Genomic DNA, 12853 nt, shown 5'->3' with positions numbered 1-12853 from the left:
CCTATCCGGTAGGTGAAATGGCCGTTACTTACACCTATCCGGTGGGTGAAATGGCCGTTACTTACACCTATCCGGTGGGTGAAATGGCCGTTACTTACACCTATCCGGTGGGTGAAATGGCCGTTACTTACACCTATCTAGTAGGTGAAATAGCAACAACATGATGTTGTAGAGCCATACACACTGTCTAATTTATACTAGAGTACATAACTTCTACATCTGTGGAGAAAAAAGCAAACACTATATTTACAAAGTCTTATTTTTTTTCCCATTATATTTTAATACTTCAATCCAAAGTGTCACATATACAGACATTAGTGTCTCATAATAAAAACCACAATGTTTAACTTCTACCATCCCAAGCTACGGTGGCAGTTTGGAACAAAATGAAACCAAGTTCTTTATAAAAACAAACAACGCAAAAGACACACTTATTGAAGAGACATGCTTTCATATCAACAACATGGCAGAACCTGTGCAGAAGAAGAATTCCAAACAATCTTTACAACAAAATGATCATCACGTAAAACAATAGCAATAACCAAGGTATCAACATTCATGTGAGACAACAACCCCTCATTAGATATGCATCTACTGGGAACCCAACCTTCTGTTCTAGAATGGAAGAACATTAAAGAGTTCTAGAGTACATCTACTGGGAACCCAACCTTCTGTTATAGAATGGAAGGAACATTAAAGAGTTCTAGAGTACATCTACTGGGAACCCAACCTTCTGTTCTAGAATGGAAGGAACATTAAAGAGTTCTAGAGTACATCTACTGGGAACCCAACCTTCTGTTCTAGAATGGAAGGAACATTAGAGAGTTCTAGAGTACATCTACTGGGAACCCAACCTTCTGTTCTAGAATGGAAGGAACATTAAAGAGTTCTAGAGTACATCTACTGGGAACCCAACCTTCTGTTCTAGAATGGAAGGAACATTAAAGAGTTCTAGAGTTTATTGGTCATAATGGGCAAATCCACAAGACATAGAACAATCAGTACACTTCCAAACCTGACAGAACATTAGGTTTCAGATAAATCTCCCTATGTAACCAACCAGTTACTAACCCAGTTACTATCGGCCTTTAGCCTGAAGTGCTAACCTCATTTTAAATACCTTTTCCCTATGTAACCAACCAGTTACTAAGCTATCAGCCTTTAGCTCAAAGGGCTAATGTCTGGTAAGGGTATCTGGGGAGGCATCATCTCCTCTGCAGCCATGCAGTCAATCTACTGTAGTTCTACTATGTCTATATCTATTCTGCTATATCTATATCTAGGTAGATATCATCATCCAGATATCGGTGTAACTCTGCTTCAAATGCTTACATTGACACAGTGTAAATAGGACATTCTATACAAGGGAAAGTGGTGGTTTTCTACACCACATCATCTAACTCTGAATCAACTAATATGATTTTATTTTACATTGCTAAGTGTTGTTAAACAAATTCTTAAAGAAAAAAATAAAATAATAAATACTGTATGATACTTTACATCCGGTGGACATTTTACAACGTGGTTTAAATATGTTGTGTCACAATACAAAACCCACAACAACAAAAAACTACAATAACACATTTAAAAATCATGAATAAATGTAAAATAAATGTTTAAAATAATAAAATGTTTAAATTAATAAATGGCAGTCTCTTGGCTTTCTGTTATGAGTCAGGAATTCCTTCAAGACCTGAGATTGATCTCTGATTTGAGACAAGAGGTATAACAGTTCAATAAAATGAATACAATGGTTCCTGTTTTCCAATATTCATCGTGAATAATCATATTCCATTGAACAATTTTTCCCAAACAAGACTTCCTGGTTAGCTAGTATTATGACACGACAAACATCCAGTCAAATGGAGAAAAAGAGATTGAAAGTCACGATGGATTTTCCACAGCTGCCTAGATGTTACTTGTGGATCTCAAAAAATGTTTGACTCACACAAAGACGCAAGGCTATGCAAAAAGGAAGCAAATCCATTTTTTTTGTTGAGTTGATCGCAAAGAGATGCAATGATAAGTACACTTGGACAGAGAGTGACAACAAGAGTAGATTCACCATGGTCACAATGTGTAAATAAAAAATAACAGACTGGTACCAGAACATTCTTCTAGAACTTTCACTTCAGATCAGTAACTGTATCCCGTGAGGTTTGTCTCATTGGCTGAGTTTACACAGGATAACCCAATTCTGATATTCTTTTCACTATTTGTTTTTTTGACCTCACTAATTTGTTTTTTTGACCAATCAGATCAGCTCATTTGCCAATAATAGTGCAAAAGATTAGAATGGGCTGCCTGTGTAAAACACAGTCACTAAAGATCAGAATGGGCTGCCTGTGTAAACACAGCCACTAAAGATCAGAATGGGCTGCCTGTGTAAACACAGCCACTGCAGGATCACAGACCTAACTAATACAGACGTAATAAATGAGGGCATCATCAGTGCTAAGGCCTGGGGCTGCAGGAAAACAACTATGATACTAATAGTAACCTGTCCATCAATTCCCAATCTGGCCCTTAACCATCACGGTCACCTAATAATCCCCAGTTTACAATTGGCTCATTCATCCCCCTCCTCTCCCCTGTAACTATTCCCCAGGTCGTTGCTGCAAATGAGAACGTGTTCTCAGTCAACTTACCTGGTAAAATAACGGTGAAATAAAATAAATAAAAAATGGGGGATCAACTCCTTATCCTTTTCAAGGTGATTCTCAACACGTCAATACCATTCAGAGAGTGGTAGGTTACACGGTCAATGTATTTCAAGGGGACATGTAGTTTATGCCGCACGGTTCGCCTAAGAACTCATTAATCCATCCATGCTTAATGACGTACGGCGTGAGAACACTACTCATGGCTTTTCCTTCAAGGGACCTGAACGGAAGTACCCTTTAGAGTGCACTACTTTTGGATGCAACCACAGAGTCTCTATCTTCTATCAACCACAGAGTCTCTATCTTCTATCAACCACAGAGTCTCTATCTTCTATCAACCACAGAGTCTCTATATTCTATCAACCACAGAGTCTCTATCTTCTATCAACCACAGAGTCTCTATCTTCTACCAACCACAGAGTCTCTATCTTCTATCAACCACAGAGTCTCTAACCACAGAGTCTCTATCTTCTATCAACCACAGAGTCTCTATCTTCTATCAACCACAGAGTCTCTATCTTCTATCAACCACAGAGTCTCTATCTTCTATCAACCACAGAGTCTCTATCTTCTATCAACCACAGAGTCTCTATCTTCTATCAACCACAGAGTCTCTATCTTCTATCAACCACAGAGTCTCTATCTTCTATCAACCACAGAGTCTCTATCTTCCATTCATCTGCAACACTGCTTGCACTTCTTTGACAACAGTTAGTCAAACCTTTTGCGAGACACCATCCACTTCAATTCATTGTCCTACTGACATACTGTATGACCGTCTGGGTGGGTGGGAGTCCCTAAGAATGGGAATATCCCACAACCAGGTTGTTGGGAACAAAACAGGAAGACAGCTACACCACCATGCTTTACAGTGAGCAAGATCATTGGTTACAAATGTTACAAATGTCATCAGAGAAAACATATTTTGATTGGCAGTTCATCATGATTCTCTGGGTTGTTGTAAATCCTCTATGTAAAGCAGTTCATCATGATTCTCTGGGATGTTGTAGATCCTCTATGTAAAGCAGTTCATCATGATTCTCTGGGCTGTTGTAAATCCTCTATGTAAAGCAGTTCATCATGATTCTCTGGGTTGTTGTAAATCCTCTACGTAAAGCAGTTCATCATGATTATCTGGGTTGTTGTAAATCCTCTACGTAAAGCAGTTCAACATGATTATCTGGGTTGTTGTAAATCCTCTATGTAAAGCAGTTCATCATGATTCTCTGGGTTGTTGTAAATCCTCTACGTAAAGCAGTTCATCATGATTATCTGGGTTGTTGTAAATCCTCTACGTAAAGCAGTTCATCATGATTATCTGGGTTGTTGTAAATCCTCTACGTAAAGCAGTTCAACATGATTATCTGGGTTGTTGTAAATCCTCTATGTAAAGCAGTTCATCATGATTCTCTAGGTTGTTGTAAATCCTCTACGTAAAGCAGTTCATCATGATTATCTGGGTTGTTGTAAATCCTCTACGTAAAGCAGTTCAACATGATTATCTGGGTTGTTGTAAATCCTCTATGTAAAGCAGTTCATCATGATTCTCTAGGTTGTTGTAAATCCTCTATGTAAAGCAGTTCATCATGATTCTCTAGGTTGTTGTAAATTCTCTATGTAAAGCAGTTCAACATGATTATCTGGGTTGTTGTAAATCCTCTATGTAAAGCAGTTCATCATGATTCTCTAGGTTGTTGTAAATCCTCTATGTAAAGCAGTTCATCATGATTCTCTAGGTTGTTGTAAATCCTCTATGTAAAGCAGTTCATCATGATTCTCTAGGTTGTTGTAAATTCTCTATGTAAAGCAGTTCAACATGATTCTCTGGGTTGTTGTAAATCCTCTACGTAAAGCAGTTCAACATGATTATCTGGGTTGTTGTAAATCCTCTATGTAAAGCAGTTCATCATGATTCTCTGGGTTGTTGTAAATCCTCTATGTAAAGCAGTTCATCATGATTATCTGGGTTGTTGTAAATCCTCTATGTAAAGCAGTTCATCATGATTCTCTGGGTTGTTGTAAATCCTATACGTAAACAGGAAAGACGAGGCGAAATGAGAGTAGAGGCGTTGTAGTCTGAAGACAGATGCGGAGGATTGCAGAGAGGCAGTCTGCCATGGTCCAATACAGGCGTTGCCAGAAGACTGCCCTACGTAAAGTACATCCCAACTGTGAATTTAACTCTAAAGTAAAGAACTACACAGTACTACTGTCTATGGACCCTAAAGTACTGCACAGTACTACTGTCTATGGACCCTAAAGTAAAGAACTACACAGTACTACTGTCTATGGACCCTAAAGTACTACACAGTACTACTGTCTATGGAGCCAAAAGTACTACACAGTCCTACTGTCTATGGATCCTAAAGTACTGCACAGTGCTACTGTCTATGGACCTTAAAGTACTACACAGTACTACTGTCTATGTACCTTAAAGTACTACACAGTACAACTGTCTATGGACCCAAAAGTACTACACAGTACTACTGTCTATGGACCCATAGACAGTAGTACTGTGTAGTACTTTACTTTAGGGTCTATAGACATTAGTACAGTGTAGTTCTTTACTTTAGGGTACATAGACAGTAGTACTGTGTAGTACTTTAGGGTCCATAGACAGTAGCACTGTGCAGTACTTTAGGGTCCATAGACAGTAGTACTGTGTAGTTATTTACTTTAGGGTCCATAGACAGTAGTACTGTGCAGTACTTTAGGGTCCATAGACAGTAGTACTGTGCAGTACTTTAGGGTCCATAGACAGGATCCTAAGGTAAAGTACTGTACAGCCTTACTGGGATCCAAAGGTAAAGTACTACACAGCTCTATTTGGTACCCTAAAATAAAGTACCTTACCCTATTGTACCTTACCCTATTGTAAGGTAATGCACAGCCCTACAGTGACCCTCAGCTGAAGTACTGAACAGATGCCTTGACCATCCAAGTCTTTCTAGGACTGTGTGTTAAGCCGGTAGATTTCTGTGTCCAACATTGATCCTTCATGTGGCTCAGTAGCAGTCTAGGGCTTAACTGGATTAAATGGGGTGTCAGGACTTTATGATCTTAACCAGTATGTAGAATTGCAGTGCCCGCTTACTTATATACTGTAACTATTCATATGCGAGGCAGCAGGTAGCCTAGCGGTCAATAGTCTTGAGCCAGTAACCGAAAGGTCCCCGAGCTGACTAGGTGAGAAAAAAACAATCTGCCGACGTGCCCTTGAGCAAGGCACTTACCCCTTATTGTTCCTGTAAGTCTCTCTGGAGAAGACTGTCTGCTAAATGACTAACATGTAAATGTAATATGCACTATATGAAGGCTAACATCATGAATTGATATGCAACTGTTTCTTAATGCTGTCATGTAGTTCCTGGCGGTCTTGAGAAGGATATTGCTGGTGAGAGACCTGCCTACAGTATACAGAAGGCAGACAGTAAAGGCAGGACAGGGAAGGCGCTTCTTGTATTCATTGTTGCGTTTCTGACCAGTAGCTGACGATACAGTTGGAGGTAAATACATGAAGATAGATACTGTAGGCTCCCGTGAGATCCAAAATGGCGGAGTGAGTCCTTCTTCTACATCAGTCTGTCTGCTTGATAGAATTCATAAAGGGAAGGGTTCATCAGTGTGTTTTTGATAGAGAGAGGATGTTTGTTTTTTTAAATCCTACATTCAAAACCTCCGTGGTTAGAGAGCACAGACCATGTGATATTACAATACGTGAAGGCGGAGATACAAACAGATGGATGGAGGGGAACTCTGCCCTCGGCCCTTACTTGGGACACTTCAGAATTTGTCACACAGATGAGTTGCCTTGGCCTGTGTCTATATTCATCTGGTAGTGGAACACGGGACTGTACACGTTCTACAGACAGAGGGTCGTTTCACCTCAGAGATACTAAAGTGAACACCCCAAACCGGTTTGGTCAGCATTGAAGCCAACTCTCCTTAGATAGGGAGACTAATACACACAAAAGGGGAAAAACGTTTCTGAGTTGACTGGATGGAGACATATTTCTCCCTCATCGGGGATAGAACGTTGATAAAATAAAGAGAAGAAGGATGGATGAACTGTCCCAGAGTTCCAGGGATGAACGGACGGAAGGAGAGACGTTGTGGCTAGAAGAAGAGCTGTTCCTCCATCCTCCATATTAAAAAAAGGGAGAGAAAAAGGAAGGGACTTCCCAAGACGAGTCAGTGGATGGATGGAGTCAGTGGATGGATGGAGTCAGTGGATGGATGGAGTCAGTGGATGGATGAAGTCAGTGGATGGATGAAGTCAGTGGATGGATGGAGTCAGTGGATGGATGAAGTCAGTGGATGGATGAAGTCAGTGGATGGATGAAGCCAATGGATGGATGAAGTCAGTGGATGGATGAAGGGATGTAGTGGGAGGAAGAAATGTTCCTCCATCATCGTCCTCCTCATCTGGAAAAGGAGATGAGGGAGATGGAGGCGATGGGGAGGCATTGAGGAGAGGCGGTCTCATTGGTGGTAGGAGTGCGGTCGTGCGGGTGACCCCGGGCCAGCGGTGGAACGGTGGTGACCAGGGGAGGAGGTGTTGGAGGAGTGGTGGATGGGAGAGGCTCGGTGGATGGGAGAGCCGGCGGGGGACATGTGAGGACTCTGCAGACGCCACAGCAGCTCCTCGTTGTTCCGACTCAGGCGTTTCTTCTCGTTGCTCTCCTTCTCCATTGACTCCTGGAGGTTGGCGTTCTCCTCCGAGAGTTGTCTATATGGGAGAAGAGAGGGTGGAGGGAGGAAGGGTGGAGGAGAGGGGATGGATAGAAGGGGAATGGTTAAAGAATGGAAGGGTGGAGAAGGGATAGAGGAGGGGTGGAGCAGGGGAGGAGTGGGAGGGGTTGTAAAAAACAACATTATTTATGAGATAACAAAAGACAGAACGAACACCTTTAAAAAGGTGAGGTGTTGTCAGACTACACTCTGAAAAGAGTCTGTGGGTGGGCTAGGTTCTTGTCTATCCTGGCCCTCAGGTCTCCATTCTGCTGGTGTCTGTTACCTGGACATGGCTAGGTTCTTGTCTATCCTGGCCCTCAGGTCTTGATCCTGCTGGTGTCTGTTACCTGGACATGGCTAGGTTCTTGTCTATCCTGGCCCTCAGGTCTCCATTCTGCTGGTGTCTGTTACCTGGACATGGCTAGGTTCTTGTCTATCCTGGCCCTCAGGTCTTGATCCTGCTGGTGTCTGTTACCTGGACATGGCTAGGTTCTTGTCTATCCTGGCCCTCAGGTCTCCATTCTGCTGGTGTCTGTTACCTGGACATGGCTAGGTTCTTGTCTATCCTGGCCCTCAGGTCTTGATCCTGCTGGTGTCTGTTACCTGGACATGGCTAGGTTCTTGTCTATCCTGGCCCTCAGGTCTTGATCCTGCTGGTGTCTGTTACCTGGACATGGCTAGGTTCTTGTCTATCCTGGCCCTCAGGTCTTGATCCTGCTGGTGTCTGTTACCTGGACATGGCTAGGTTCTTGTCTATCCTGGCCCTCAGGTCTCCATTCTGCTGGTGTCTGTTACCTGGACATGGCTAGGTTCTTGTCTATCCTGGCCCTCATGTCTCCATTCTGCTGGTGTCTGTTACCTGGACATGGCTAGGTTCTTGTCTATCCTGGCCCTCATGTCTCCATTCTGCTGGTGTCTGTTACCTGGACATGGCTAGGTTCTTGTCTATCCTGGCCCTCAGGTCTCCATTCTGCTGGTGTCTGTTACCTGGACATGGCTAGGTTCTTGTCTATCCTGGCCCTCAGGTCTCCATTCTGCTGGTGTCTGTTACCTGGACATGGCTAGGTTCTTGTCTATCCTGGCCCTCATGTCTCCATTCTGCTGGTGTCTGTTACCTGGACATGGCTAGGTTCTTGTCTATCCTGGCCCTCAGGTCTTGATCCTGCTGGTGTCTGTTACCTGGACATGGCTAGGTTCTTGTCTATCCTGGCCCTCAGGTCTTGATCCTGCTGGTGTCTGTTACCTGGACATGGCTAGGTTCTTGTCTATCCTGGCCCTCAGGTCTTCGTTCTGCTGCTGTAACATCTGTACCCTTTCCTCCAGGAAGACGTTCTTTTGGGCCTGCTCAAAAACACATGGACAGTAGCGCCAACATTAAATTCAACATTACACACACAGGCATGCACACAAGTGCCCACACACAGCACAGTATTTAATTATTCAAACCAAACTCTTTCTCTGCTCAATTAAAAAGCCACCACCTTCTGAAGGTGTACGAATGCTCGTTCTGTCACTCTGCCTTATTTACTTGAGTTCTCATATAACCATTCTGATACATAACCATTCTGATACATAACCATTCTGATACATAACCATTCTGATACATAACCATTCTGATACATAACCATTCTGATACAAACCATTCTGACACATAACCATTCATTTTGAGTCTACCATTCTGATACATAGCCATTCATTTTGAGCCTACCATTCTCTCCAGCTCCGAGATCTTGACATCCTGTTCGTGGATCTGTTGGTTCTTCATTAAAAGAACTTCCTTCAAGCTCTTCAGATCCTCCTCAATGTGCTGGTACGGAGCCAGAGCATCCTGAGAGCAAACCAAGAAATGACGAGGGACTGAATCCCATCGATAATGCAAGCATTGATCAACTCTAAAGTCCCGTCTATAACCGGTGCTGACATGGGTCCTTTGTCTTGATTGTGTCTACATTCTGAATGTGCACACATTTCCAGAAATTTGTCGACACATGGCAGTAACATGTGTCTGTTATCTCTCCACTGTGTCTGTCCCTTCCTTTATGCACATTATTTGACATATATTCTATAAACGCAACATGTATGAGCTGAAATAAAAGATCCCCAAAAATGTCCACTTTGTTTACATCCCTGTTAGTGAGCAGTTCTTCTTTGCCAGGATAATCCATCCACCTGACAGGTGTGGCATATCAAGAAGCTGATTAAACAGCATTATCATTACACAGGTGCACCTTGTGCTGGGGACAATAAAAGGTCACTCTAAAATGTGCAGTTTTGTCACACAACACAATGCCACAGATGTCTCAAGTTTTGAGGGTGCGTGCAATTGGCATGCTGACTGCAGGAATGTCCACCAGAGCCATTGCCAGATAATTGAATGTTCATTTCTCTACCATAAGCCACCGCCAAATGTTGTTTTAGAGAATTTGGCAGTATGTCCAACGGGCCTCACAACCGCAGACCACGTATAACCACGCCAGCCCAGGACCTCCACATCCGGCTTTTTCAACTGTGGGAAAAAGTGGATGCGCCTGGCTCCCAAGTGGGTGGGCCTATGCCCTCCCAAGCCCACCCATGGCTGAGCCCCTGCCCAATCATGTAAAATCCATAGATTATGGTTCTTATATGAACTATAACTCAGTAGAATTGTTGCATTTATAATTTTTTGTTCAATATACTTTAAAGTCAATGGTGCCAGCTGTCAATGTTTTTAGACGGAGATATAATGACGATTTATAAGGTATCACTGTCTAGATCCGTCTACAATTTTAAGATATCCAGATACAATGGGTGTCTGACTATCTCCGGAGATCGACAGGAGAGGATCTGATCACAATCAGATCACCATGTGTCTTTTAATCATCTACACCCGTTAAAAGATCTGATCACAATTAGCATGTAGAGAAGATTGGGACAAAGGATGCATGTTAGCAGCAGGTATAAACGGGGCTGCTGTTACCACTATCTGTTCATGTTAGCAGCAGGTATAAACGGGGCTGCTGTTACCACTATCTGTTCATGTTAGCAGCAGGTATAAACGGGGCTGCTGTTACCACTATCTGTTCATGTTAGCAGCAGGTATAAACGGGGCTGCTGTTACCACTATCTGTTCGTCGGTGCTCCTGCGTAGAGCCTCCTCAAAGCGCTTGGCTCGGTCTCTCAGGCTGCGGTTCTGAAACGTCAGCGTGTCCACCTGGTCCTGGACACAAATGTTTAAACACAACATTATATATGTCATCATTACAATCAATTGATTGATTGGTTGGTCCATTGATTGATAACATTACCGTAACTCTACTGTACCTGCAGCGACAGTCTGAGCTTCTCAAAGTCCTCTTCCAATGACTTCCTCTGCTGCTCATGGGCCATCTTCAGGTCTGATGGAAACATCAGAACACAATTTAGTCAGGATGTAGTTAAGTCTAGTTTCTTTAAAGGCAAGAGAGTCCACAGAGCAGTGTTTTCTAAATGGTGGATTACAGTCAGTTCTTCTGGGTCACAATACAAAAAAAGATGTACTTTTGACAGTCCTGGCATGCTCCTCCTTCAGAGTGACCAGCGTGTCGTTGTGGTTGTTCTCCATTTCAGTCAGAGCTTCCTCATGGTTCTCCGTCACCTCCTCCATCTGGAGACACACATGAACACAGTAAGGGGGGGGGGGGGGGGGTATCTTTATATGACTGTGTTGTAACTGTAACCCCCCCCCCCCCCCTCTGAAAAAGAAAAATGCCAAAACAAAATAAAAAGTTGGACATAAAGAAAACAAAACAAAAATCACATTGACAATCTAGTCACAATCACATTCAGTCGCACAATCAAAACCCTACTGTTGTTATTTTGTGTGTGTGTCTGTACAGAGCATTCAGAAAGTATTCAGACCCTTTGACTTTTTCCACATTTTGTTACGTTACAGCCTTATTCTAAAATGTATTAAATCGCTTTTTCCCCTCATCAATCTACACACAATACCCCATAATGGCAAAGCCCCAAAAAAGCTTTTTAAACATTTTTGCAAATGTATAAAAAAACAAAACAACTGAAATATCACATTTAAGGATTCAGACCCTTTACTCAGTACTTTGTTGAAGCCCTTTTGGCAGCGATTACAGTCTTGAGTCTTCTTGGGTATGACGCTACAAGCTTGGCACACCTGTATTTGGAGAGTTTCTCCCCTTTTTATCTGCAGATCCTCTCAAGCTCTGTCAGGTTGGATGGGGAGCGTCGCTGCACAGCTATTTCCAGGTCTCTCCAGAGATATTCGATCGGGTTCAAATCCGGGCTCTGGCTGGGCTACTCAAGGACATTCAAAGACTTGTCCCGAAGCCACTCCTGCGTTGTCTTGGCTGTGTGCTTAGGGTCGTTGTCCTGTTAGAAGGGGAACCTTCGCCCCAGTCTGAGTTCCTGAGTGCTCTGGAGCAGATTTTCATCAAGGATCTCTCTGTACTTTGTTCCATTCATGTTCCCTCGATCCTGACTGGTCTACCAGTCCCTGCCGCTGAAAAACATCCCCACAGCATGATGCTGCCACCACCATACTTCACCGTAGGGATGGTGCCAGGTTTCCTCCAGACATGACGCTTGGCATTCAGGCCAAAGAGTTCAATCTTGGTTTCATCAGACCAGAGAATCTTGTTTCTCATGGTCAGAGTCCTTTGGGTGCCTTTTGGCAAACTCCAAGCGGGAGACTGTCACACAACTGTCATGTGCCATTTACTGAGGAGTGGCTTCCATCTGGCCACTCTACCATAAAGGCCTGATTGGTGGAGTGCTGCAGAGATGGTTGTCCTTCTGGGAGGTTCTCCCATTTCCACAGAGGAACTCTGGAGCTCTGTCAGAGTGATCATCGGGTTCTTGGTCACCTCCCTGACCAAGGCCCTTCTCCCCCGATTGCTCAGTTTGACTGGGCGGCCAGCTCTAGGAAGAATCTTGGTGGTTCCAAACTACTTCAATTTAATTAATTGAATTTAAATTTAATTTAATTAATTTAAATGTAATTTAAGAATGATGGAGGCCACTGTGTTCTTGGGGACCTTCAATGCTGTATAAATGTTTTGGCACCCTTTCCAAGATCTGTGCCTTGACACAATCCTGTCTTGGAGCTCTATGGACAATTCCTTGAACCTCATGGCTTGGTTTTTGCTCTGACATGCACTGTCAACTGTGGGACCTTATATAGACAGGTGTGTGCTTTTCCAAATCATGTCCAATCAATTGAATTTACCACAGGTGGACTCCAATCAAGTTGTAGAATGATCAATGGATGATCAATGGACACAGGATGCACCTGAGCTAAATTCCGAGACTCATAGCAAAGGGTCTGAATACTGATGTAAATAAGATATCTGTTTTTTATTTTAAATAAATTAGTAAAAATGTCTAAAAACCTGTTTTCACTTTTGTCATTATGGGATATTGTGTTTAGATTGATGAGGAAATGTTTTTACTTAATCAATTTTAGA

General features: G+C 42.8%; 1 protein-coding gene across 4 annotated transcripts in view; it reads right to left on the bottom strand.

Annotated features, from left to right (window-relative positions):
* Window positions 1–256: 256 nt before the first annotated feature.
* The window catches only part of mtus2b (microtubule associated tumor suppressor candidate 2b), a 153310-nt gene continuing 140713 nt past the window's right edge, over window positions 257–12853 (bottom strand). For 3 of the 4 annotated variants that reach the window (XM_071358123.1, XM_071358126.1, XM_071358125.1), the window contains 6 exons: window positions 10914–11019; window positions 10698–10771; window positions 10495–10593; window positions 9106–9225; window positions 8641–8741; window positions 257–7392 (listed from right to left, as the gene is read on the bottom strand). In XM_071358123.1, the coding sequence (XP_071214224.1) occupies window positions 7146–7392; window positions 8641–8741; window positions 9106–9225; window positions 10495–10593; window positions 10698–10771; window positions 10914–11019 (747 nt within the window). In that variant the 3' untranslated portion in view covers window positions 257–7145. The remainder of the gene's footprint in view (window positions 7393–8640; window positions 8742–9105; window positions 9226–10494; window positions 10594–10697; window positions 10772–10913; window positions 11020–12853) is intronic. The other variant, XM_071358124.1, reaches the window with a different exon arrangement.

The sequence above is a fragment of the Salvelinus alpinus genome, chromosome 21 (genome assembly GCF_045679555.1).
Source record: "Salvelinus alpinus chromosome 21, SLU_Salpinus.1, whole genome shotgun sequence".
NCBI classification, from domain to species: Eukaryota; Metazoa; Chordata; class Actinopteri; order Salmoniformes; family Salmonidae; genus Salvelinus; species Salvelinus alpinus.
The sequence above is the reverse complement of the archived record's forward strand: the minus strand, read 5'-3'. Positions and strand labels throughout refer to the sequence as shown.